This window comes from Enhydra lutris, unplaced genomic scaffold (genome assembly GCF_002288905.1).
Source record: "Enhydra lutris kenyoni isolate GAN:26980312 unplaced genomic scaffold, ASM228890v2 scaffoldscaffold3, whole genome shotgun sequence".
Taxonomy (NCBI): Eukaryota; Metazoa; Chordata; class Mammalia; order Carnivora; family Mustelidae; genus Enhydra; species Enhydra lutris.
The window spans coordinates 72,024,229-72,051,897 of record NW_019154087.1 but is presented as its reverse complement, the minus strand read 5'-3'; the positions used below and the strand labels follow the sequence as shown (position 1 = coordinate 72,051,897).

The following is a 27,669-nucleotide window of genomic DNA, read 5'->3' as shown; positions in this document are numbered from 1 at the left end:
AATTCTCAGAGACACCAGGCTTTGCTTGAGCTCTCTCAAGCAGTGCCCCAGTCTGGGGAGTGCCAACCTGCCACCGTCTTGGTTACTGGTGTAACCTCAGACTAGCTAACTGTGTTATGGCTTAGGCGGTACTGAAAATGGCCTGTGATGGAAGGAGCAGTAGTCTAGAAAGAAAAGGATCTGATGTCCCCGTGACTGCTGGTTCCTTCTTCTCTCTGAATGTCAGTTCCCTCATCTCTAGGTGAGGGTTTGGACTCGGGAGACCTCTGCCAGCTCTGACATTCTGTGCTCTTATCTGTCGTAGCCCATCGGTTCATTAGTCAGGTTTGAGGGCAAAGATGACACTTATCCATCCTTAGCCCCTAGTATAATTCTGGAAGGTGGTAGGATTCCAGAAATGCATCTGGATGGATAAGTAAATGAATAATTAAAAACAGAAATACATACATTGATGAAGTCATGTATAAAAAACTAATAAACATAATGTATCTTCAGCACCTCAAATCCGTGCACAGAAGGTAGAATCACCATGGACTTCAGTAAATATTAGCACTGTTCTCAAAAGCTAAGGCTAGTTTCTCTCTCTTTTTTTTTTTTTTGTAGCCACTTAGAAATGTTTATTTTTTTTTAATTTTTTTTTAATTTTATTTTTTATAAACATATAATATATTTTTATCCCCAGGGGTACAGGTCTGTGAATCGCCAGGTTTACACACTTCACAGCACTCACCATAGCACATACCCTCCCCAATGTCCATAACCCCACCCCCCTCTCCCAACACCCCTCCCCCCATCAACCCTCAGTTTGTTTTGTGAGATTGAGTCACTTATGGTTTGTCTCCCTACCAATCCCATCTTGTTTCATTTACTCTTCTCCTACCCCCTTAACCCCCCATGTTGCATCTCCTCTCCCTCATATCAGGGAGATCATATGATAGTTGTCTTTCTCCGATTGACTTATTTCGCTAAGCATGATACCCTCTAGTTCCATCCACGTCGTCGCAAATGGCAAGATTTCATTTCTTTTGATGGCTGCATAGTATTCCATTGTGTATATATACCACATCTTCTTTATCCATTCGTCTGTTGATGGACATCTAGGTTCTTTCCATAGTTTGGCTATTGTAGACATTGCTGCTATAAACATTCGGGTGCACGTGCCCCTTCGGATCACTACGTTTGTATCTTTAGGGTAAATACCCAGCAGTGCAATTGCTGGGCCATAGGGTAGTTCTATTTTCAACATTTTGAGGAACCTCCATGCTGTTTTCCAGAGTGGTTGCACCAGCTTGCATTCCCACCAACAGTGTGGGAGGGTTCCCCTTTCTCCGCATCCTCGCCAGCATCTGTCATTTCCGGACTTGTTAATTTTAGCCATTCTGACTGGTGTGAGGTGATATCTCATTGTGGTTTTGATTTGTATTTCCCTGATGCCGAGTGATATGGAGCACTTTTTCATGTGTCTGTTGGCCATCTGGATGTCTTCTTTGCAGAAATGTCTGTTCATGTCCTCTGCCCATTTCTTGATTGGATTATTTGTTCTTTGGGTGTTGAGTTTGCTAAGTTCTTTATAGATTTTGGACACTAGCCCTTTATCTGATATGTCATTTGCAAATATCTTCTCCCATTCTGTCAGTTGTCTTTTGGTTTTGTTAACTGTTTCCTTTGCTGTGCAAAAGCTTTTGATCTTGATAAAATCCCAATAGTTCATTTTTGCCCTTGCTTCCCTTGCCTTTGGCGATGTTGCTAGGAAGACGTTGCTGTGGCTGAGGTCGAAGAGGTTGCTGCCTATGTTCCCCTCAAAGGTTTTGATGGATTCCTTTCTCAGTTTGAGGTCCTTCATCCACTTTGAGTCCATTTTCGTGTGTGGTGTAAGGAAATGATCCAATTTCATTTTTCTGCATGTGGCTGTCCAATTTTCCCAACACCATTTATTGAAGAGGCTGTCTTTTTTCCATTGGACATTCTTTCCTGCTTTGTCAAAGATTAGTTGACCACAGAGTTGAGGGTCTATTTCTGGGCTCTCTATTCTGTTCCATTGATCTATGTGTCTGTTTTTATGCCACTACCATGCTGTGTTGATGATGACAGCTTTGTAATAGAGCTTGAAGTCCGGAATTGTGATGCCACCGACTTTGGCTTTCTTTTTCAATATTCCTTTGGCTATTCGAGGTCTTTTCTGGTTCCATATAAATTTTAGGATTATTTGTTCCATTTCTTTGAAAAAAATGGATGGTACTTTGATAGGAATTGCATTAAATGTGTAGATTGCTTTAGGTAGCATAGACATTTTCACAATATTTATTCTTCCAATCCAGGAGCATGGAACATTTTTCCATTTCTTTGTGTCTTCCTCAATTTCTTTCATGAGTACTTTATAGTTTTCTGTGTATAGATTCTTAGTCTCTTTGGTTAGGTTTATTCCTAGGTATCTTATAGTTTTGGGTGCAATTGTAAATGGGATTGACTCCTTAATTTCTCTTTCTTCTGTCTTGTTGTTGGTGTAGAGAAATGCAACTGATTTCTGTGCATTGATTTTATATCCTGACACTTTACTGAATTCCTATACAAGTGCTAGCAGTTTTGGAGTGGAGTCTTTTGGGTTTTCCACATATAGTATCATATCATCTGCAAAGAGTGATAGTTTGACTTCTTCTTTGCCGATTTGGATGCCTTTAATTTCCTTTTGTTGTCTGATTGCTGAGGCTAGGACTTCTAGTACTATGTTGAATAGCAGTGGAGATAACGGACATCCCTGCCGTGTTCCTGACCTTAGCGGAAAAGCTTTCAGTTTTTCTCCATTGAGAATGATATTTGCAGTGGGTTTTTCATAGATGGCTTTGATAATATTGAGGTATGTGCTGTCTGTCCCTTCACTTTGAAGAGTTTTGATCAGGAAGGGATGCTGTATTTTGTCAGATGCTTTTTCAGCATCTATGGAGAGTATCATATGGTTCTTGTTCTTTCTTTCATTAATGTGTTGTATCACATTGATTGATTTGCGGATGTTGAACCAACCTTGCAGCCCTGGAATAAATCCCACTTGGTCGTGGTGAATAATCCTTTTAATGTACTGTTGAATCCTATTGGCTAGTATTTTGGCGAGAATTTTCGCATCTGTGTTCATCAAGGATATTGGTCTGTAGTTCTCTTTTTTGATGGGATCCTTGTCTGGTTTTGGGATCAAGGTGATGCTGGCCTCATAAAATGAGTTTGGAAGTTTTCCTTCCATTTCTATTTTTTGGAACAGTTTCAGGAGAATAGGAATTAGTTCTTCTTTAAATGTTTGGTAGAATTCCCCCGGGAAGCCGTCTGGCCCTGGGCTTTTGTTTGTTTGGAGATTTTTGATGACTGTTTCAATCTCCTTACTGGTTATGGGTCTGTTCAGGCTTTCTATTTCTTCCTGGTTCAGTTGTGGTAGTTTATATGTCTCTAGGAATGCATCCATTTCTTCCAGATTGTCAAATTTGTTGGCGTAGAGTTGCTCATAGTATGTTCTTATAATTGTCTGTATTTCTTTGGTGTTCGTTGTGATCTCTCCTCTTTCATTCATGATTTTATTTATTTGGGTCCTTTCTCTTTTCTTTTTGATAAGTCTGGCCAGGGGTTTATCGATCTTATTAATTCTTTCAAAGAACCAGCTCCTAGTTTCGTTGATTTGTTCTGTTGTTTTTTTGGTTTCTATTTCATTGATTTCTGCTCTGATCTTTATGATTTCTCTTCTCCTGCTGGGTTTAGGGTTTCTTTCTTGTTCTTTCTCCAGCTCCTTTAGGTGTAGGGTTAGGTTGTGTACCTGAGACCCTTCTTGTTTCTTGAGAAAGGGTTGTACCGCTATATATTTTCCTCTCAGGACTGCCTTTGTTGTGTCCCACAGATTCTGAACCGTCGTGTTTTCATGATCATTTGTTTCCATGAATTTTTTCAATTCTTCTTTAATTTCCTGGTTGACCCATTCATTCTTTAGAAGGATGCTGTTTAGTCTCCATGTATTTGGGTTCTTTCCAAATTTCCTCTTGTGATTGAGTTCTAGCTTCAGAGCATTGTGGTCTGAAAATATGCAGGGAATGATCCCAATCTTTTGATACCGGTTGAGACCTGATTTAGGACCAAGAATGTGATCTATTCTGGAGAATGTTCCATGTGCACTAGAGAAGAATGTGTATTCTGTTGCTTTGGGATGAAATGTTCTGAATATATCTGTGATGTCCATCTGGTCCAGTGTGTCATTTAAGGCCTTGATTTCCTTGTTGGTCTTTTGCTTGGATGATCTGTCCATTTCAGTGAGGGGAGTGTTAAAATCCCCTACTATTACTGTATTATTGTCGATGTGTTTCTTTGATTTTGTTATTAATTGGTTTATGTAGTTGGCTGCTCCCACGTTAGGGGCATAGATATTTAAAATTGTTAGATCTTCTTGTTGGACAGATCCTTTGAGTATGATATAGTGACCTTCCTCATCTCTTATTATAGTCTTTGGCTTAAAATCTAATTGATCTGATATAAGGATTGCCACTCCTGCTTTCTTCTGATGTCCATTAGCATGGTAAGTTCTTTTCCACCCCCTCACTTTAAACCTGCAGGTGTCTTCAGGTTTAAGATGAGTTTCTTGTAGGCAACATATAGATGGGTTTTTTTTATCCATTCTGATACCCTGTGTCTTTTGATTGGGGCATTTAGCCCATTAACATTCAGGGTAAGTATTGAGAGATACGAATTTAGTGCCATTGTATTGCCTGTAAGGTGACTGTTATTGTATATCGTCTCTGTTTCTTTCTGATCTACTACTTTTAGGCTCTCTCTTTGCTTAGAGGACCCTTTTCAATATTTCCTGTAGAGCTGGTTTGGTATTTGCAAATTCTTTCAGTTTTTGTTTGTCCTGGAAGCTTTTAATCTCTCCTCCTATTTTCAATGATAGCCTAGCTGGATATAGTATTCTTGGCTGCATGTTTTTCTCGTTTAGTACTCTGAATATATCATGCCAGCTCTTTCTGGCCTGCCAGGTCTCTGTGGATAAGTCTGCTGCCAATCTAATATTTTTACCATTGTATGTTACAGACTTCTTTTCCCGGGCTGCTTTCAGGATCTTTTCTTTGTCACTAAGACTTGTAAATTTTACTATTAGGTGACGGGGTGTGGACCTATTCTTATTGATTTTGAGGGGGGTTCTCTGAACCTCCTGGATTTTGATGCTTGTTCCCTTTGCCATATTGGGGAAATTCTCTCCAATAATTCTCTCCAATATACCTTCTGCTCCCCTCTCTGTTTCCTCTTCTTCTGGAATCCCAATGATTCTAATGTTGTTTCGTCTTATGGTGTCACTTATCTCTTGAATTCTCCCCTCGTGGTCCAGTAGCTGTTTGTCCCTCTTTTGCTCAGCTTCTTTATTCTCTGTCATTTGGTCTTCTATATCGCTAATTCTTTCTTCTGCCTCATTTATCCTAGCAGTGAGACCCTCCATTTTTGATTGCACCTCATTAATAGCTTTTTTGATTTCAACTTGGTTAGATTTTAGTTCTTTTATTTCTCCAGAAAGGGCTTTTATATCTCCCGAGAGGGTTGCTTTAATATCTTCCATGCCTTTTTTGAGCCCAGCTAGAACCTTGAGAATCGTCATTCTAAACTCTAGATCTGACATATTACCAATGTCTGTATTGATTAGGTCCCTAGCCTTTGGTACTGCTTCTTGTTCTTTTTTTTGTGGTGAATTTTTCCGCCTTGTCATTTTGTCCAGATAAGAGTATATGAAGGAGCAAGTAAAATACTAAAAGGGTGGCAACAACCCCAGGAAAATATGCTTTAGCCAAATCAGAAGAGATCCCAAATCGTGAGGGGGGAGAAAGGGGGTAAAAAGAGGTTCAGAAAGAAAAAAAAAAAAAGAAACAATTAAAAAAAGAAAACAAATAAAGAAAAAAAATATATATATATTAGATAAACTATTTAAAAAACGTTAAAAAAGAAAACGGTAAAAGTTAAAAAAATTTAGCAGAAGAAGAGAAAAAAAATTGAAAAAGAAAAAAAAATTAAATTAACTGCAAGGCTAAAGAATCATGGGGAGAAAGCCATGAGTTCCGTGCTTTGCTTTCTCCTCCTCTGGAATTGCGCTGCTCTCCTTGGTATTGAAACTGCACTCCTTGGTAGGTGAACTTGGTCCTGGCTGGGTTTCTTGTTGATCTTCTGGGGGAGGGGCCTGTTGTAGTGATTCTCAAGTGTCTTTGCCCCAGGCGGAGTTGCACCGCCCTTACTCGGGGCCGGTCTGAGTAATCCGCTCAGGTTTGCAGGGTTTGCTTTCGGGAGCTTTTGTTCCCTGAGCACTTTCCGTAGAGTTCCGGAGGGCGGGAATGAAGATGGCGGCCTCCCGGTCTCTGGCCCGGAGGAGCCAAGAGTCCGGGGCCCCACTCCTCAGTGCGCCCTCAGAGAACAGCGCCCAATTACTCCCATCACCCTGGCCTCCAGCCGCACTCCGAGCTGACGGAGCCTGCAACCGGTTCAAGGTAACGCCGAGCTGAGAGCTCACTCCTCGGCTCTGTCTCTGTAGCCGGCTTCCCCGTTCTAATACCTGTAAGCTCTGCGACACTCAGACACCCCCGATCCTTCTGTGACCCTGCGGGACCTGAGGCCGCGCTGACCCCGCCTGGGCTTCACCCCGGTTAAGCCTCTGGAGCGATGTCCCTCAGCGGAACAGACTTTTAAAGTCCTGATTTTGTGCTCCGTTGCTCCGCCGCTTGCCGGGAGCCGGCCCCTCCCCCCGGCGGTCTATCTTCCCGTCGCTTTGGATTCACTTCTCCGCCAGTCCTACCTTTCAGAAAGTGGTTGATTTTCTGTTTCTAGAGTTGTTGTTCTTCTTCTCTTCGATCTCCCGTTGGATTTGTAGGTGTTTGCAATCTTTAGATAAGCTATCTAGCTGATCTCCCGCTACCTGAAGTAGTCTCAGCCTGCTACTTCTCCGCCATCTTGACTCCTCCGGCTGGTTTCTCTTTCCCCTGCCCTGGAAACAGAGACACGGTCATCTTCAAATACAAATTCGGCAATTGCCGTGCTTCACAAGGACATCCCCGCATTCTTGGTCCTCCCATAAGGCATAGGAGAAGCCAAACTGTTCCTACGAATTGAGCGTAGAAGCATTATAGTTCAAGGGTTAAAGGAATTATTTTTAATGTGACTCTCCATCAAAAGGTATCTCGCATCAGAGTCATAAGGCAGAATCAGGGGACTCCCCCCGGCCCCCCGAGAGAGCTCAGAAAGAATGAGTGATCTCATGAAAAATGAAGAAAGAATGGTATAGACAGAGAATTGGCTCAAGGGTTAAGTTTCAAGGTCAGGTCCCAGTTCTTCTACTTACTCCTAGCTATGAGATGACTGACCATGGACCAGATCCATCACCTCTCTGAGCCTCTGTATCCTCAAGTATCACACAAACAGTTTGCACTCTGTGATCTCCAAGTCCCTGGCAGCTGGCAAATTCTAGGATTCCCCATCGTTTGGGACAAAGTGACTAAAAGCAGCTCTCTGCAGTAGTCTGTAGCCCCTACTAAGCTTGGAGAAGTCATTGCTAGAGATAGCCCCAGAATATGTAAAGGTTCCCAGTCCGGACACCATGGCTTGTTCTTCACGCTCTGACCCCATCTGTGCCTCAGCACCCCCGCCCCTTGATGGAGGGGCCAGGCCAAGACTGGAGCGGGTCTGGGGTTGTCCCACAGGAGGATGGACCAGGGCCACATGGCAGGTCCCAGCAGTGGCCTGGGTGATGGGAAGGGTCAGTAGAGCAGGTGAGGGAATGAGGAGGTGGGTTCTATGATCTGGAGATCTGGAGCTGCAGCTAGGCAGAAAGCTCCAAGCAGAGATTAGCACCACTGATGCTCTAGAAAATTTGTTGGATCCTTTTGATCTGGGAGAGGGCAGGGAGTCTTCCCAGCTGGAGGGAGCTGGTCTTCGGCCCTGGGTTCCTGTTCGTGAGCTTCCTCCCCTAGGCTTACACAGCCAGACAAAGAAGTCACCACTTCCAATATGAACTTTTTTGAAAGCACTCTTCTCTGTCTGCTTCTCTATATAAAAGAGGCTATATAAAAGAGGAGCACCTCTGATCCCAAATCTGGCAGCAGAGCCAAAAGACACAGAGGCCTGATCCTGTAAACATCTGGATGTCTCTGTTCTGGGGTTGTACTAGGATACATTCTGCCCAAGATTTACTGGGCCAGGGACCAGGCCAAGCTCTCAAGTCAGAAAACTCTCCAGGTTGTCTGCAGGTTTTGGATGAGGAACAGTTCCTTGGTATTTCCCTTGACCTCGGATTTTCCAGAGTGTGCTCCTTTTGCAAAAAACTTGTGGTCATGACTGCCCTTTCTGCTTGCAAGCCATGGGCACATATCCAGGTAGGGTCCAGTCTGCAGGGTAGAGACCCCAGAACAAGAGAACTCAGAGGGTTCTCTCTATGAATGAAAATCAGATATCCACGTAAGGATCGGTGTGGGGCAGGGTTTTCAGCGGGGTTGTTGATTTTCATTTTGCTCAGGAAGGATTTTTCAGGGCCCCCTGAGGTGGGATGTAAAGAAAGAGGTAAGTGGTGTAGGGAATGGCGCCTGAGTGGCTCAGTCTGCTGAGCTTCTGCCTTCTGCTCAGGTCTTGATGCTGGGGTCCTGGGATGAGCCCAATGTCCCTCCTCAGCGGGGAGTCTGCTTCCCCCCTCTCCCTCTGACCCTTCCCCTGCTCATGCTCTCTCTCTCTCTCAAATAAAAAAATAAAACCTTTAAAAAGAAAGAGGTCAAGGGGCCTGTCCGACAATGCAAAGGCACTTATTAAGGGAGTCACACGCAATTACCAAAGCCTGTGGTCGCCAGGAGCACTCTTGCCCTTTGCCCTCCACTGGGGCGAGCCCTCTTTCTGTTGGCCTAGGCGTGCCTGAGTTTTGTACCATCCAAAATGTCTGCCTGCCATTCTCCTTTCCTGTCATGTGCAGAGAGGTTATCTCCTTGACCTCAAGTAGCCCCACATACTCCTCGTGGACCACTCTGGGCAGGTGTCTGAGGAAGACACTCGCTCCCCAGACTTACAAGAAGTGTCCTGGGTGGGGGTCACAAACCAGGCTGAAACCACCTCTCAGGCACCACATCTGGTTCTGTGGGGGCTGACGCATCTGTGTCAGAGTGTTTCCGAGGGATGGCTGGTTGCTTGGTGGGAAAGATTTGCCCTGGGGCAGAAACTGCTGGGAAAAGGCAGAGTTCAAACCCTCTGCCCACAGAAACCCCAACCTTACACCGAGTCATCACATCCTTCCCAGGCCAGAAAGGGGGGCCCTGTTGCAGTCATTTGGTGATTCCCCAAAGCCTTGCAGGAGGTGGCCGCTCAGGCCTGTGGCCATGCCTGCCTGTGGCCTCCCTGCCACTCCTTGGGAGGCCAGAAATACTGTCCACAGAACAGCCCCTGGGACGGTCCAAGGCCCTGCATTGGGGCAGTTTGTAGCATAATCAGATCAAATCTCAGCCTGTGGTTTTCCCAAGGGAATTATCCACAGAGCTGAGCTTTTATTACATGACAGAAAAGGAGGCAAAAACCAGCCTGAGTGTCAAGTTCTACAAGACAGAACTAGGACAGAATTTTCGTTTTGTTTCATTTCCATGAGTCCGGGGGAGGTCATGTGGATTTCAGAATCATTTTAATTCTTTTGGGGCATGCTGCATCCCATGAGCAGGTGACTGTGTTCAGCCTCCATTGTGAGGAGAAACCCTGAATCTGGAGAATCTGAGAAAAAGTTACAGGGGACAGGTTCCAGGGCTCAAGGAGCAAACCTAGGGTATAGGGGGTGGGGTTGTCCTCAGGGCCGCAACTTTGCTTGGCTTATGCGGATTGTGGGGGCATAAACCAGAGAGACAGCCTTGAAATTGATGCTGCGAGTCTTATAATTATGGTTACCACATGTGTCTAATTTTTTGAAGTTGTCCTGTTTCCAAGTATTCTTTTGCCTCTTCCATATACATTGAAGACTCCTGGGAATTCCAATATTTCAGCATCCACATGACATTTTCCAGATTTCTTCCAGTACCCACCATATCATATGACAGACCACATCCTTATTTTCTCATTGGGAATGTATAGTCATTGTACCAATAGCCTTGGCCTGGGGTCCAGAACCTAGGACCTAGGACCATCCCACCAGAAGAAGCCATCAGTGAATGAGTGAGTAGAAGGGGCTGTGATGTCATAAAGTGGGTGTTGGAGCTGTGGGATGCCCTGATGCCTGATTCTCTGGGCTCATACCAAAGCCCTAGGCTCTGAGGAGCTATGTCCGATAGACAGGACCCGCCCACCTGGGTCTATTATCTGAGTTCATTCATTCATGCACACCTTCATTTTGCAGAGCTTGGACATCTTGACGTGTAAGCACTGCATCAGGCCCTGTGATCTCTCCCCAGAATGCTCACAGCGTCCTAAGAAGACAGATAGGCAATTATTAGATGAAGTGATAAATACGTCCAAAGAAGAGTCCCCCGCCAGGTGTGGGGTATGCAGGGAGGATTTTTGAGATGGGACATGCAAGCTGAAATTTAAAGGACAAGAAAAGCTGAGGCTAGAGCACGAGGGTTTGGGGTTATTTTTTTGAGATGGGGAAGTTCATGTACTTCTCTGGCTCATTCAGATCTCTCCTAAAGACCTTCCTTCTTCCCTCCCATCCAAGATGGCACCTCCTTTCAGTCTCCATTCCCTTCCTTGTTTCTCTCTCTCTAAGATAGCATCTTCCCTCATTCTTCATTCCCTTCCCTATCTCCAAGAAGGCACATCCCCTCATTCTCCATTCCCTTCCTTGTGTCCCTGTCCAAAATGGTGCCTTCCCTCACTCTTCATTCACTTTTTTTTTTTTTTTTAAAGATTTTTATTTGTTTATTTGGCAGACAGAGATCACAAGTAGGCAGAGAGGCAGGCAGAGGTAGGGAGGGAAGCAAGCTCCCCGCTGAGCAGAGAGTCTGATGCGGGGCTCGATCCCAAGACCCTGGGATCATGACCTGAGCCGAAGGCAGAGGCTTTAACCCACTGAGCCACCCAGGCACTCCTCTTCATTCACTTTCTTATCTCCTTACCGAAGATGGCATAATGCCTCTCTCTCCATTTCCTTTCTTGTCTCTTCAACCAAGACAGCACCTCCTCTCATTCTCTGTCCCCTTTCTGTGCTTCCATTCCTGTCCATGCACTCATTATTACCTGGCCATAGTTACTCCCCCTGCCCCCAGCTTTACTGCTAGTCTTTCCACTAAAATACCAGCCCTTCCAGTGATGGTTATTAAGGAGGGCAAGTACTGCATGGAGCACTGGGTTTTACATGTAAACAATGAATCATGGAACACTATGTCAAAAACTAATGATGTACTAAATGGTGACTAACATAACATGATAAAAAATAATAAAAAAAATAAAATAAAATACCAGTTCTTGAGGGTAGCGTATATCCATAGCTCCTAGAACAGGACCAAGTCTTTAACAGATGGTTAATCATTTATTTTTCTTTCTTTCTTTCTTTTTTTTTAAACGTTGTGGTTTTCTTAAGATTTTATTTATTTATTTGTGTGAGAGAGAGAGCACGAGTGAGCACAGGCAGAGTGGCAGGCAGAGGCAGAGGGAGTAGCAGGCTTCCTGCCAAGCTAGGAGCGCGATGTGGGACTCGATCCCAGGACACTGGGATCATGACCTGAGCCGAAGGCAGCCGCTTAACCAACTGAGCCACCCAGGCATCCCAATCATTTATTTTTCTAAACAAAGACGTGAATGAAGTGAATTCAGGCTGGCCTGAGCAGGGAGGATATGGGGGAACTCTGAACGTCAGCCTTGGCTTCCTGGGTCGCAGGTGGCCTCTTCCTGTTATTTTGACCTGACACCCTGAACTGTGCCTGGCCTGCTCTGAGACCCACAACATTCTCCTTTCACTTCTCTCTTCTACTTACGACCCCACACTGAGGCTTCTGTTGGAGGCTGGCCTGGCATGGCCCACTGCCACCGTAACAGGCTGCTGACAGAGGCAAGGCAGGTCTGTGAGAAATCAGGGCTGACATCTCAGCTTCGGCCAACCCACCCAGGGCAAGCCCCCAGCCAGGGGCCAGGCCTCATGTGCTGCTGCTGCCTCCAGCTTAGCTTGTCATTACCACTCCCTGGGGAGTTTCTCTGTCTCAGACTCAGTCTCTGCCTTCCAGCTTCTCTCCGTGTTTTCCTTCTCCAGGACTCCTGTGTTCTCTTGCTCTTCCTCAGCCTTGACAGCCTGGTATGAGCTTGTGTTTTCAACAAATCCATATGAGGAGTATGGTCGAGGATGAAGGATGTGTAGAAAATGCCATTTAACATTTCAAGAAGCCTTCCAGAGTCATCCATCTGTGATCTTACGGCGCCTTGAGAATGCTGTGGTTTTCTGGTGACTTCTTTGGTTCCCCTGTACAGAATATCCTTGGGGTTTCCCCAATCCAGGCAGCACATAACAGACTTGTGGCCAATTCTAACTCCTGTCCTTTCTCATGTGGTACAGACGTGGGATTTATCAATCCTGCCATCTCCTCCAGGGGCCTGTGAAGTCACAGTCATTGGAAGGGGAGATGCCCCAGCCCACCTGGCCACAAAAAGAAGAAAAAAATGGTCTGAGAGTGCAGTACTTACTGGGCAGGGAACTTGATGGGATTTGCTGTTTTCTCTGGCAGTTCACATAAGGGTCTTTTTGCCATCATGGCACTCACGTGTCACCGTGTCAGGGTACAATGATTTCACCACCACCCTACATGCCCTACATGTCCCAAGTGGTTTCTGGCTGCAAAAGGAAAAACAAAAAAGAGGCAACTTTGACTTCTTGCATCTCTTCCCTGGCCTTAGAATCACTGAACACTGGAGCTGGAAAAAACCTTACAGATCATCTACTCCCGTCACTCCCAGATGCCTGTGCGCATACATGTAATACCTTGAAATCATGGGGGACATCTCTAAAAATTACAGATCCCTGACTCCCACCTGCTGATCCAGTAGGTCCAAGTGGTCCCACGAATCTGCATTTCACAGCCATTCTTAATGATTTTGATGTGTGACTAGATTTAAGACCCAACGACCACTCCGATATCTTGTCAAGGGAGGAAGTTCTGGTCCCCGAGGGATGAAGATCGCTCTGGATGGTGAAAAGGCCTTAGAAGACACATGAGGGGATCCGAGCTCCCACTAGCAGCATTATTATTATTTTGACCTGGCACCCTGAACTCTGCCTGGCCTGCTCTGAGACCCTGACACTAGCAGCATGAATGGCCCGACACTGTGACCTCCCTGCCAGACCCTCCCCAGTTTTGAGATGATCTTAAGGCTTGTTTCAGCTGCTCCAGTGTTCTTTGAGCCCCCCAGGTAGCCCCCTGGAGAAATAACGCAATGCTTCGTCCTGCAAAGGAACGAGTCTTCATTCATCTGTGTAGCACATTTACTGTTCATTTCCTAGAGCCAAGCTCTGTGCTAAGTAGAGTTTATAGATGAAGGTGATAGAGTTTCAGCCACAAGAGAAGGAGGAGCAGCCTAGGGTTTGCTGAGGGTCTACAGTGTGCCAGGCACCATGCTCCGAGCCTTATACACATGACTTCACTTAGTTTTTTCAGGATTGTATTTATGTATTTATTTTAAGAGAGAGAAAGGAAGGGGAGGGGGGGGGGGGGGGGGGGTAACTGGGTGATGAGCATTCAGGAGGGCGCGTTAATGCAATGAGCACTGGGTGTCATCTGCAACTGATGAATCTCTGACCTCTACCTCTGAAACTCATAATACACTCTATGTTAAATAACTGAATCTAAATAAAATAAAATTAAAAAAAAATAAAAGAGAGAGAGCATAAGCAGGAGGAGGAGCAGAGGGAGAGGAATGAGCAAACTTTGTGCTGAGAGCATGGAACCCAACGTGGGGCTCAGTCCCATGACACTGAGATCATGAGTCCAAAATCAGGAGTCCAACGCTCAACCAACTGAGCCCCCCAGGCGCCCCCACATGGTTTCATTTGGGCTACACAATAGCCCTACCTGTTGTCCCCATGTCACACTTGGGGACATACCCTTAGAGAGGCTGTGAGTCTTTCTTAAGGTCATTCAGGTAGAAAGAAGAGCCTTCTATGTGCCAGGTGCTATTCTGAGCTCTTCATGGATTGTTGCCACGTCTCACTGATTCTGTGACACACAATTTCACATCTCTGAAGTCTGGAAGCATCTCGCAATTGATGTAACTTGCCACTGTCACTGGCAGAACTTTTTCCTTCTTAGTAGCACATACAGTAGTGATGTGCCTTACGAAAAGGACATCTTATTTTTTTTAGGATTTTATTTCTTTATTTGAGAGAGAGTGTGTGTGAGAGAGTGCATGAGAGGGGAGAAGGTCAGAGGGAGAAGCAGACTCCCTGTGGAGCTGGGAGCCCAATGTGGGACTCGATCCCAGGACTCTGGATCATGACCTAAGCAGAGGCTTAACTAACTGAGCCACCCAGGTGCCCCAAAAAGTGCATCTTAGATTTGAGGAACTACTGTCCCCCACTCACAGACAGTGAGTGGCAGAGACAGAATTCACACCCAGGTATGTCTGGCTTCACACATTCATGCTCACAGCCTAGTGGGAAAGTAGGCATGAACGCCGGGACTCAGGGCTAAGACACTCCGTGGGGATGTCCCCAGCTACTGGGCTGTACAGCAAGGCCACCTGCTGGGAGGGTCTGGATCCTCCCTTGGTTTTCTCTGTTCCCCCTGCCCTCTCCTCCCTGGCAGGTATGACTGCTGGTCACCAGGTCCCAAAAGGTGGAGAGAAATCCAACAATCACACTCCTTTGGGATTTACTCAAATGAGTTCAAAACTGATGTCCACACAACCTGCACAGGAGGGTTTAAAGCACCTTTATTCATAATTGCCAAAACTTGGAGGCACGTGTCCTATAGGAGGTGAATGAATGCATAAAGCGGGGCCCATCCAGACCATGGGATAGTCTTCAGTGTTCTAAAGAAATGAGCTATTGGGCCACAGAAAGACATAGAGGAACCTAAATGCATACGACTAGGTAAAAGAAGCCAATCTGGAAAGGTTCCATATTGTGTGATTCCAACTGGATGACAGACATTCTGGAAAAGGCAGCACTATGGAGAGGGTAAGAAGACCAGGGGCCACCAGGGGCTGGGAAGTGGGGAGGGAGGAAGAGGAGGAACACAGAGGATTTTTAGGGCAATAAAACTACTCTGTAGGATACTGTAATGGTTGCATACATGTCCTTAGACATTTGTCCAAACCCATAGAATGTCCACCAAGAAGGAAGGAACCCTAAGGTAAACAGTGGACTCTGCGTGATAATGACGTGTCAGGGTTGGCTCACCGATTATGACAAATACGACCCTCTGGTATGGGCTCGTAATAGTGGGGGGAGGCTTGCTTATGTAGGGGCGAAGAGGAGATGGGAAATTTCTCTGGGAACTTAAAACTGCTCTGAAAAAATGAAGTCTATCTTTTTTTAAAAGATGTATATATGTATGTATGTATTTGTTTATTTATCTATTTCTTTATTTGAGAGCGAGCTGGCATGTCCACCACAGCAGGGAGTGGGGCAGAAGGGAAGGGAGGGGGAGACGGAAAGAATCTCAAGCAGACTCCACGCTGATCACAGAGCCCCATGCGGGGCTCAATCTCACCACCCTGAGATCATGATCGGAGCGACAACGGAGAGGTGGAGGCTTAAATGACTGAGCCACTCAGGTGTCCCCCAAAAGGAAGTCTATTAAAAGGAGAAAAGAATGGTAGAAAGAAGCAGGCCGATCAGGGGCCAGGGGAGACCCAGCCGGGTTTGTTCTGGTCTTGGTCTGAGTCCCCTCTGGCCCCTGCAGGGGGTGGGGTGGGGGGTCAGAGGGAAAGCAGGGCAGGTCGCTGGGTGGGCCCAGGAGTGTCCAGAGCACAGCAGTGACTATGGGCTGCTCCCAGCAGGTAGCATGGAGGCCGTGATGATCCGGCTGGTGAATGGCTCTGGGCCACATGAGGGCCGCGTGGAGGTGTACCACGAGCGGCGCTGGGGCACCGTGTGCGATGACGGCTGGGACAAGAAGGACGGCGACGTGGTATGCCGCATGCTGGGCTTCCGTGGTGTGGAGGAGGTGTACAGGACAGCTCGGTTTGGGCAAGGTAAGCCCTCTGGGGGAGAAGGACCCTGGGAGAGGGCCCAGGAGTCTTCATCGGTCTCCTCCCAGAGCCCAAGTGCCCCCCACAGCAGTCCCAGCAGGGGGCATCTGGCCTCTGCCCCCCATACTTCCTGCAGTGGGAGGCTCTCTGTCCCCCAGGCAAGCTGGCACGTGCTCACACAGTTCTGTTTATTAGAACATTCTTCCTTTCCTTGAATTGACCTCCTTTTATTTCTTGTCTCCTGTCAGATTCCCCTGTGGGCTCTAGTTCTCAGCCCGGCGTCTCAGGTCCAAATCCACTCCCACTTCGCTCTGTTATATTCTTCCGATGGTACACAGCGAGTGTTGAATACTTATATAGTGCCGATTGTGGGCCGGGCTTGGTCCAAAACATGTTACAAATATTCACTCCTTTAACCCTTACAACACTAGGAAGTAGATAGGGATATCATCCCCATTTTCCAAATGAGGAAGCAGATGCACAGAGAAGTTGAATAACTTGCCCTGGGTCCCACATCTAGCAAATGGCAGACCCTGGGTTCAGACCCTAGCAGGTGGCTTAGGAGGCCAGGCTCTCATCCATTCCACGGGCCGTCCCTGACCGCCTCTGGGTCTTTGCTTCTTCAGATGAGTATTTCCAGTAACTCTGTCTCGTCTTCATGTGACAGGATTTCGAAAGCCTTCACCATCTTGGTTCCTTTCCTTTCAATATGCTCAAGCCCGCCTCCCTTCCTGCCCAGGGTACAAGACACTGTAAGGGAGCGGTGCAGACCTCCTCTGGGCAGATGACTCATTTGAACCATCCATCCCTTTCCCGCTTTGAGGAGGACAGCTCTGCCCAGCTCCAGTCCCACCCATGGCACCGTGTGTGTCCCTCAAGCTAGCTCTCTGCGTTAGTGCGCTGGGCCACTGTAACAAATAGCACAGACCTGTGGGGCTAAAGCAACAGAAATTTGTTGTCTCACAGTCCTGGAGGCTGGAGGGTCCACAATCAAGGTGTCAGCGGGTTTGGTTTCTCCCGTGGCCTCCATCCTCGGCTCGTCTGTGGCCGTCTTCTCCTTGTCTTCACCAGGTCTTCCCTCTGTGTGTGTCAGTGTATCTTCTTCTAAGGACAGAGCCATCTTGGATTAGAACCCCCGACAATGGCCTTGTTTTACCTTAATCATCTCTTTAAGGGGCCTGTCTCCACAGTGACATTCGGGGGTGCTGGGGCTTAGGACTTCAACACAGAAGATCGAAGGGAACACAGCTGAGCACAGAGCACTCTGTACCGCGGCCTGCTTGCTGTGAGCACCGCCTGAGTGACACATAAAATGGGGTCACTCGTTACACACCTACCGACATGTGCTAAACATCCATGGCACCACATACACCCCCACATTCAAATACAGAATTCACGTTCACACACGCTTCTTCCTCCATCAGACCTTGAACTCCAAGAAAGCTGTGTGGACTCCCAGCTAAAACAACAGTCCCAAATGCACCGCGCGCAGGACTCCCCACCCACCCTAGGAGGGTGTGCTGACCCTGTGGCTATGTGATCCTGTTGCTCCTTCACGGTGGGTCTTGGCCTCCCCGTCTGTAACTTAAAAGGGCTTGCAGACTCTGTGATGTGCCTTCCAGCTCAAGCCCCTTGGGACCTGGAATGTTCCTGCTCACCTGTCAGGAGGACCCAAGTTCTGACAGGTGTGGGGAAGGATTTGGAATGGTCCACTAGCACTCAGTTGCCAGGTCCCCCTTGTGACCTGTGGAGGAACAGCTGGCCCGGCCATGGGGCCTCCTTGGGTCATGGAGGGAAGCCAGGCATGTTCCCTGTCGTGCCCAACACCATGGCTGCCCGACCCACCGTGTCGGGTGACTAAACGGACTCACGGTGTGGCAATGTGGCATGAGGGTCGGGTCGGACGCATTGTCTCCAGAGAGAGAAACAGAGCCACGTGGCACTCTCCACTCCTCAGTCAGCATTCACCTCCTCCCACCAGGGGCTGCTGCCCCTCTGATTCAGAATCTCAGCCCAGAGACCTCAGGCACTGTTACAGACTGAATGTTTGTCTCTCCCCTGAATCCACAGACAGAAATCCTAACCCCCAGCGTGATGGGATGAGGAGGTGGGGTCTTTGGGAGGCGATCAGGTCATGACATGATGGCACTTGCGTTCTCATAAAAGGGATCCCGAAGAGTTCCCTCTTCCTCCTTCCCCAAGGATACGCGGAGAAGTAGCCAGTCTCCACCCCAGAAGAGAGCCCCCCTCAGACCCCAGTCGGCTGGCACTCTGAGCTCCAGAGCTGGGAGAGACCCAAGTCTCTTGTTGAGAAACCGCTCAGTCGATGGTACTTTGTTACCGCCCTCCGAGCAGGTGGAGCCGATCCCAGTGACTGAAAGTGACTCTGGGTAAAATCTGTTGTGACAGCTGGCAGAGAGCAGCTGTCCAACCCCGCCCGTCCTGGCCTCTCCACCCAAGGCCAAGGCCGGGGCGCATGGGGAGCTCCCAGAGTGCAGCTCCTCGGAGGCCAGCCCACGGGGAGGCAGCGCTTTCCTCCCACTGAAAGCTTCTGGCCGGATTGCCGCCCGCTTGCTTCAAGGAAAAACGCCATCTCCGTTTACAGGAGGAACAGGAACTTGCTTTCCCTTCTTGGCTTCACTGAGGACTCCTTCCTAGTGAGTGGAAGTCCAACCTTGTCAGGGAAGAAGTGGCAGAAACTCTTTCAGAGAAGCCAAGACAGGTCGTTAGGTCTTGGGCGGTGTTAGTCCCAAACAGACCCATGCATGGCCTCTTTCACCCCCCTTGACCTTTGTAGCATGTGACATGTGGAGAAGCCCTGAAATCACCACTTTATTATTTTTTTTTCAAAGATTGATTTATTTATTTGAGGGGGAGAAGGGCAGAGGAAGAGAGAGAGAGGGGGAAAAAAAATCTCAAGCCGATTCCTCTCTGAGCGAGGAGCCCAATGCAGGGCTCGATCTCACAACCCTGAGACCATGATCTGAGCCAAAACCAAGAGCTCACTTCCCAAAGGACTGAGCCACCCAGATGCCCCTGAAATCATCACTTTAAACCAGTCAGTGCAAAGTCGGACTCCCTTCCCCTCGCATATCATATCTGCATTGTCATTTCCCCATCATGGTCTAGTCTTATGTGATGTTGGAGACCTCGACAGGTAGGCTGGCCAGGTGTTATAAATGGGCTCACTCACGGTGGGAAGAGAAGGGGCGGACCCAGCTGAGGCTCCTCTGAGTCCTTGCCCGAAGCCAGACTGCTCTGCCTGCTTCCTCAGCAGCTTCTAGGCACCTCCCCTCGGTGGGCACTAGGCTCAGTGCTGGGACACAAGCCTAGTAACTGTCCTCTCCAGCCTCAACACACGCAGCATAGAGGGAAGAAGGGAAGGTGTATTTACTGATTCCCAACAGCATGGGAAGGGCTCTCGTGCTGTGGTGGCTATGGGGGTGGGGGGAGGGGATGCCACCTCTCCAGGCATCGCTGGTGCTGTGCCTCAGATCGCACTACCCCTCTGACCACAGTGCTCTTTCCCACTAGGGCCCGACTCCTAATCTGGGACTGCCCATCCCCAGCCTCAGTCTCCCAAGCCCTGGCCCCTCCCTCCATGGCCTGGCTTCTCTCTGCCCTCTGGATGCTTTCAGCCCTGCCCACCAGGACTGCTGGCTTGTCCCCCATCCTGCTCTCTCCCTCTCCCCACCCGTTCATGTGGCCAGTCCCCGGGTCCCACAGATTTTTGCCAGCGTCTGGTAAAGACTCTCCAGTGTCCCTTGATTCTGTCCCTTGCTCTTTGTTCTCGGTGTTCTTGCCTTAGGAGCCATAGCAGGGTAGAGCAGTGGTTAGGAGCTCAGGCTGTGCGTCCAACCCAGGTTAGAATTTCCAGTCTGCCCCATCTAGCTGGTGGCCTGGAGTAGATTTTATTGCCTCCCCCAGCTTGAGCCCTTCCACGTTAGAGGGATTGTGGCACTTGCTCGATGAGATCACGTGTGTCAAGCAGCAAACAGAGTGCGGGCACCGGTGTGCTCGCTCCTCTGCTCTGTGTTGGGAGGAGGTCAGGTGCCAGTAGGCCAGGTACTTCCTCACCTCCACCTCCAGCCCAGCTCCTGTCACCTCCCTCCTCATGGCTGCCAGAATCCTTTCTAAAATGAGACTCTCCTCCTCTGCCTCCCACCTTCCTCTCATCCCCCAGCGACACACGGACAGTTGTGTTCTCTGAGCTCCCATGGTTGTTTTGCGTTTCCTTATCTTCCCGAGTTTGGTCTGGAATGCCTTCCCCTCCTTCTTCGTCTAGCTAATTCCTGTTCAGCTTTTATTTATTTATTTTTTTAAAAGATTTTATTTATTTATTTGACAGACAGAGATCACAAGCAGGCAGAGAGAGAGAGAGGAGGAAGCAGGCTCCCCGCTGAGCAGAGAGCCCGATGTGGGGCTCGATCCCAGGACCCTGAGATCATGACCTGAGCTGAAGGCAGTGGCTTAACCCACTGAGCCACCCAGGCGCCCCCTTGTTCAGCTTTTAAAATCAGCCCAGTCATCAGCTCCTGAGGGGAGCTCTGCTGGTGACTCCAGCCCCACCCTATTCCGAGCTCCCCTGGTGTCCTGTCTCTATCATGGCACCTCCTGAGCTCTGATGTGTGTGAGAACATCTTGAGGGCTTTACCTTCACAGTTCCCAAACCCAGGACTGTGACTCGGACTTCATGGGTACCTGCTAAATGTGAGAGGGTGGGAAGGGAGGGAGGGAGGAAGGGCGGGGGGACAAGGGATGGAAGAAGGAAGGAACTTCTGTGCCCACCTAACCTGAGTCCTCCCCAGTAGAATACAAGAAACTTCCAATCCCTGGCCCTTCTCTTAGGGGTCTGGCACCATGGAAGTTTCCCTGGATGGGGCTCAATCATCAAAGTATCTGTTTCTCTGGGGAAAGAAGCAAGGAAAGTACTGTGTGGGAGAATCCTAAAGGTGTTTTTCAATTTTGAATAGTTGAAGAGGGAAGAAATGCAGATGGAGAAGATGGCGGGGGAATGGGTGGAAGGAGGTCCAAGAAGACAGGGGAGGAACCACACATAGCCCAGCTGAAGGTAGTCTTGGATCTGCAGAGAAAATCTTTCTGGAAGACAGCAGACAGAAGACAAAGTGAGGTTGGGCCCAGATGCAGACAGGTTTGTAGGTGAGAGTGCAAGGGATGGAACTGGGAGTGTTCAATTCCAGTCATATTATTACCTCTAAGACAAAATCCAAATACTGGGAGACGGCTTTGTGCATGAGTCAGCAAACATGAGAGGGCCGGGTAAATAAATATTTTAGACTTTGTGGGCCAATAGTTTCTCTCACTACTCCACTCCACTCTTGTAGCAGGAAAGCAGCCATAGACAAAACATAATCAACCAGGTGGGGCTATGTTCCAATAAAATTTTATTTACAAAAGCAGTGAGCCAAAGTGACCCACAGTTTGCCACCCTTGGCCTGGTGTTCATGCTGGGCACTGCATCCCCGTAAGGCACGAGTCCTAGATTGCCTGCAGCTCAGAGGCCTGGGTCATGATGTCCAGCCCTTAATCATTATGGGACAAGTCACTTAATCTTTCTGAGTTTTCCCATCTCTTAAATATCTGTTAGATAAACCATCCTCGTTACCTCTGTGTGAGGCTCTGAGGGGAGCCTGAACTTAGTCCTTCTATTAATATTACTGCAAATAAACATGTAGAAGCTCAAAAGTTAGTTCTGTGGGGCAGAGATTTTTATTGTTGTTCCATCTTTTTTTGTTTGTTGATGTAGTCCAAACACCCAGAATAGCGCTGAGCTTGGAATAAACCCTCAAGTATATGTTGAATGAATGAATGAACAAATGAATGAATGAGGAGGATAAAATAAAATCTCCACCTACTCATTCCCAACAATATCACCTTCAAGCAGCCCCTAGTGTCTGAGTGTCAGAAGACCTGGCCTCTGATCCCGACTTTGCCTCCTCAAGATAAAATGTCACCCTACTGTTTCCTTTTTCTGACCCCAGCAGTGGGGTGCAGAGCACCCTACCCTGCTTAGTTATCCCAGGGCTTTGTTCGGGAGCTTGTGGAGACATCTATGTGGAATTACAGACCTCATCTAGAGAATGGCTCCCCAGACTTGAATGCGTGTGTAAATCATGGAGATCCTCTTTAAAAGATTCTGATTCAAGTCTGGGCAAATGCAGACCTCTGATTTCTAACAAGCTCCGAAGGTCATGCTGACCGCTCCTGGTCTTGGGGCCACACTTTAAGTCCTCAGATACCAGTTCTAAAGCTAAAGTGACGATCGGTGCATAGAGTGGGATTTCCAGGCTCTGACATGGCAAACAGCGGGGCTGGTTCTCAGGTTAACCGGCCATCGCTATCCAGCGCTGTTGATTTAATGACCCTACTCTTATTTTATGACCTCTTCATGACTGAACAATAGCCCGAACTCCCTGGCAAAAACACCCACCAGAGTTTGAAGTTTCCTGAGCCTATGTATGCATTTGCGTGGGTTACCTTGGGCCTGTTCTGTATTTGTCGGTTTCCTTTACTGGCTTCTTTATTTGTTTTGGGTGTGACTAATCCCACAGAGCTCTTGGGCCTGCAGGCTTTTCCTGGGTAATTTGTAAACTGATGTGTTTTCCAGGAGACATTTAATCTGCAAATTATTGCTGGGCCTCAAAGGGCTTATTGTGTAAGATGCACAGGGTATCCGGGCCAGCGAAGAGGCTCTTGTGATGAAGCAATGGCCAAGAGAGCGGAAGGAGGCCTCTCGCCCTCCCAGCTCTGTCCCCACGTTCACCAACCGCTCAGCCATCCCATGACAACAGACTCTGGAAATCTCTGCGTAATGAAAATTCTTCTAAACTACATAGCTCCCACGGTAGACTTTGTGGGCAGCAAAATGGGTTCGATGTTTCCTGGATGTTCTTTGTGAAGAGAATTCTCCCATGCAGTTCAAGAGAGCATGGCGGTTTGAAGGTTTTTGTAGTTGTCCGGACAGTGCCTCTGAAAGGAGAAGTTGTCTGGGTGCTGAGAGATGGGGCGAGGAGGAGACAGGGCTAGTGCCAATCCCTGAGCTACCTTTTTTTATCTACCTTTTGGTAGATTTCAAAGCCCTTTAAAAATCAGGAACAATTTATTGCCTCATCCGACTTGCTCGGGTTGATGCTGCTAGTTTGTGACCTTTGACCTCATGCTTTTGGAGGCCAGCTCATAGACCTAACGAGCTAGGGTCCTAGAATGTACCTGGTTTTAGCACTGAATTTCTCACATCTTGGGAAGCCCTTCCCAGTTTTACAACTGAAATGGGTCCCAGGGGCTGGGAGTTGAATCAAGATCTATCCTACTTATTGTAGATCCCTACTTCTCAAACTTCAGTGCATAACCTCTTAGTTAAAATGCAGATTCTGGTTCAGTATTCCTAGGTGGGCCCCAAAATTCTGCATTTCTAATAAGGTCTAGATAATGCTGTTGCAGCTAGTCCAGGACCACACTTGGAGCAACCAGGCTCTAGGCCACTGCTTCTATGGGTGTCCTAAGGCTCAGTCATATTTCCAGAGGGCTCCCAAATGAGCTCCCTTCATCTGGGGCCCAGCATGGCCCTCAGCACAGAGAACACGCCAGAACCATGAGTGATGGTCCTGCCAGTTGATCAGTGGGGGCTCCAGGTGACTTGTGGTGCAGCCCACGCCCCTCTCCACTGACCCCTCGGACCCCAGACAGGCCCTCTCTATTCCCTCCTGGGGCCTCACCCAGCTGTCCTATTTCTCTGACATTCAATGAAGAACTTCAATGCCAAGTTTCTAGCTCCCAAGGCTCTGGAACATTCCTGGGAAAGCTAACTAAAGCGTGCTATCAGACCAGCAAGGGTGTCCCCTTAAGATCTGGGTAAACAGACTAGCTGTGGGCAAAACTCCATTAGATTGTCTTAGGGACCTTACACTTTGGGAACTGACCTAATTCCTTCTGATTAGGGATGCTTCTGCCTGTCATTAAATAAATGTTTGACTATAATGTTAAATTCAGGGATCCCCTGCCATTCTAGCACCACTATTTTGGGCTCGTAGGATGGAACCATCTGCTGTAAATTTCAAAACATCGGAGGTAATGTTGACACTGACCTATTTGGATATGGGGCACTGACTCTGTCTCATCTAGGATCTGTCGGACATTGTCCCTCAGAGTAGGCCATGCTTGAGTACTCATCAACAAAGCCTGATAGAGAATGACATCTCAAAAGCCATGAGGTGTTGCAACTAAAGCATGGACCATACTAATTTGAACTTGACTTCAGATCCTGCCACTTAGGAGCTGAGCAACCAAGCACCAGTTGCATCCTGAGCCTCAGCCTTCCATCTATAAAATGGGTGCAGTAATGTTGATCCCACAGCTCCATGATAGGGATGGAGGAGGATCAGGCGTGAGATGTCTGACACGTAGGATAAATACTGCCATCACCCCAGTTACTGTTATCCTGGCCTCAAGAAACTGAGCCTAGAAAATGAGTATCTGATCTTGGTGGGGTGGAGAGGGCAGGCAGGCACCACTATATTTGAGAATTGCTGGCAGAGCCTGGGACACTCTCATCAAGAACAGACATGGCAATGCCCCTTTTTGTCTTCTGTCCTGCTCTCCCGCATGTCTGCTAAGAAACCGTGTTGACTTGTCCCCACAGGCACAGGGAGGATTTGGATGGATGACGTCGCCTGCAAGGGCACGGAAGATTCCCTCTTCCGCTGCAGTTTCTCCAAATGGGGGGTGACAAACTGCGGGCACGCTGAGGATGCTGGGGTGACGTGCAACAGACACTGAGAGTGGGCGCGGTCCACGGTTGGGCCCTGCTGCCGAGCCTCCTTCCTGCATTCCTGGGGCGGAGTCATCACTTGGGACCTCATCTCTGCCCTCCCCAGCCTGGCAATCCCCGGACCCCCATATCCCTGTCCCAGGACCATGGTGGCCTGTCGTCATTCTCCTCTTGGACATTAGCTCCAAAGTGCAACTCTGGGATCTACTGCCTGTCTCTCCCTCTACCAGGGTCCCTGCCTGTGATGCCCTGGTCAACTGGACAGTCATTTTGCCCAGCCTTCCCAGCACCATGCATCCACCGATACCCATGCTCACCTTTGGTCTGTCGCTTCAAGGCTGAGAGTCTGCTGGAGAGAAATTCAGCAGGTGGAGACAGGAGGGAGACCCAACAGGTCATTTATTCTTCAGAGTAATTCCCTTAGTTAGGCCAAGAGTTTCAACATCTTCCTTCCCAGCAAGAGACTATACCAAATGACTCATTCTTTCCTCTTTGCCTCTGCACACCATTGGTTAGTTCAGGAAGTGACAGAGGACGTGCTCTCATGTAGGAGGGAGAGGGAAATGACAGCCTCTGCAGGAGACAGCCTGGCTTTGGAGAAGGGCAGTGACACTGACATCCACGGAGTGACTATTGTGCATACTACATAGTATCTTGGGTGCTAAATTCATTTATCCACTTTGCAGCATTCCCACAAGGTTTGTTAGCTGGGGTAAGACCTTACCTCTAGGTAGCACTCAGCTGACCCGTTCACCTGGCCAGTAAGCTGGAAGATTGAGAATGACTATAACCATTGTTTCTACCCAAATGCTAGCGTGTCTTTACTAGGCTTGAGCAGGGAGCTTGGGGTATAAGGCATGTGGGACAACAGGGTTCCATACTCCAAACCTACAGAGTATAAAATCAGACATGGACTGGCTTCCAGGCCAACCGCTGACCTAGGAGGAAGGCTTATTTGGAGGGTGACATGGGGGCTGTCTGGGTTAAACTGAGACCAATACTCAGCCTTCTGGCAGTCAGGGTTAAGGCCAAGTTACTTGAGTCTCGGAGCTGTTTGGAGGCGATGGTATTGAAGCTTCCAGGATGCTTTGGGTGTGCTCCTGTGATCAGGACACGTGTCCTAGTGGATCCTGTAGGGAGATGGGGATTCCCTATCACCTCTGGCAGAAGAAGGTGCCATTGGGCTCTGCTAGTCCTCAATCGGCTCCATTCTCCTAGTGACAGGGAGATCATATTCTGCTTCTGACAGGAGGAGGAGGTCAAAGCAAGCCATATACATGTTCTAGGACTAGAGAAGTTACATGGTAGTAAGTGGGCACAGACTCACCTCCCTTGGGGAGTCACAGACTGAGGCAGGCCTTAGATACACAAATACCTGTCACATGGGGTGAGCATCATCTTAGCTGGGGAAAGTGACACCTGGGACCCTCCAGGTGTAGGACCAGCAAAGTTCCTGGCGGACAACTAAACCAATATGTGCTATTGGTGGTTTTTTGCTTACAATATGCTTGTTATCCATTAATGTCCTAATGATCAGAGACTCTCCTGATCAATTGCTATGTTTACATAACACGCATGTACTCATGCATCTTTTTCCAGAACCAATATATGTATTCATATATAAACACGGCACTCTTTACTACATAGCTCAGAGCATTACAAAGTTTGCGTTAAAAAAAAAAAATACTGAAGGTAGAAAGATGTCACGTTGAACAAAATAAATTCCAACTCAGTTCTGGCAAAGAATCCAGTTTTCCCATCAATGAAGACCCATAAAACTTTCTTACTTGGTCTTTTCATTTGGGGAAACACAAGTCTCGTTTTACATCAAATAAAAATCACAAAGATAAGTGAATCGAAAAGTCTTTAATCGAAAAGTCTACTAGTTTACATATTTACTTAAAAGGACATGGAAATAACCATGGACCTGGATTTCAGGGACTAAAAGAAATTAGGCCTGGCCTAAAATACATAAGACCTTTTGTAAGAAAGAATTTCAATAAAGCTAAGAACATGTCACTAACAACTTTTGTGTCCCATTCTTTCTCCTGAAATTCTGGTGAGTGTGGGAAGGACTGGTAAAAACTGGATGGTCTAATTATTTCTCACTGGGGATTGGTAGAATGGGCAGCTTATGAGAAGCTGCTTTCAGGGGTGCCTTGGGTGGCTCAGTTGGTTAAACTTCTGACTCTTGGTTTCAGCACAGGTCATGATCTCGGGGTTGTGAGATCGAGCCTCGTGTCAGGCTCTGTTCTGGGTGTGGAGCCTGCTTGGGATTCTCCCTCTCTCCCTCTCCCTCTGTCCCTTTCCTCTACTCACTCTCTGTTGCTCTCTTAAGAGAGAGAGAGAGAGAGAGAAGCTATCTTTGTACTTCTAGAGGACAATAAACACAGTCTAGACCAAGAACATGGTGGAACATGACGTCTCAAGCCTTAGTAGGTAATCTAAGGAAAGTGTCCCAGGCAACAGAAATCAAGGCCCAGCTTACAGGAGAATTGCATTTTTATTCAGTCAAGGAAAGAACACCTATTTCCTCACATCTCCAGAGTTCTTACTTAGGAATGAAAGGGTACTTACTATAATTATCTTCCCTCTGTCGTAACCAGAACATTGTCCAAACTGCTTGAGACAATTTCAAACATTGGACAACGTGGAACACAAGACTGTGATCCTTGAGAAATGACAACAAGTGAGGTAAGCCTACCCTGACTTGAGCTCTCTGTCCAACTGTGGCATACTTGAGGGGAGCC

The 27,669-nt window shown here is 47.8% G+C and overlaps 1 protein-coding gene across 1 annotated transcript in view; it reads left to right on the top strand.

The window, feature by feature from the left end:
* Positions 1–26,564, top strand: part of LOC111155460 (scavenger receptor class A member 5) — a 126,973-nt gene extending 100,409 nt beyond the window's left edge. The window contains exons 8-9 of the mRNA XM_022515626.1: positions 15,937–16,134; positions 24,791–26,564. Of these exons, the coding sequence (XP_022371334.1) occupies positions 15,937–16,134; positions 24,791–24,927 (335 nt within the window). The 3' untranslated portion in view covers positions 24,928–26,564. The remainder of the gene's footprint in view (positions 1–15,936; positions 16,135–24,790) is intronic.
* Positions 26,565–27,669: the final 1,105 nt, after the last annotated feature.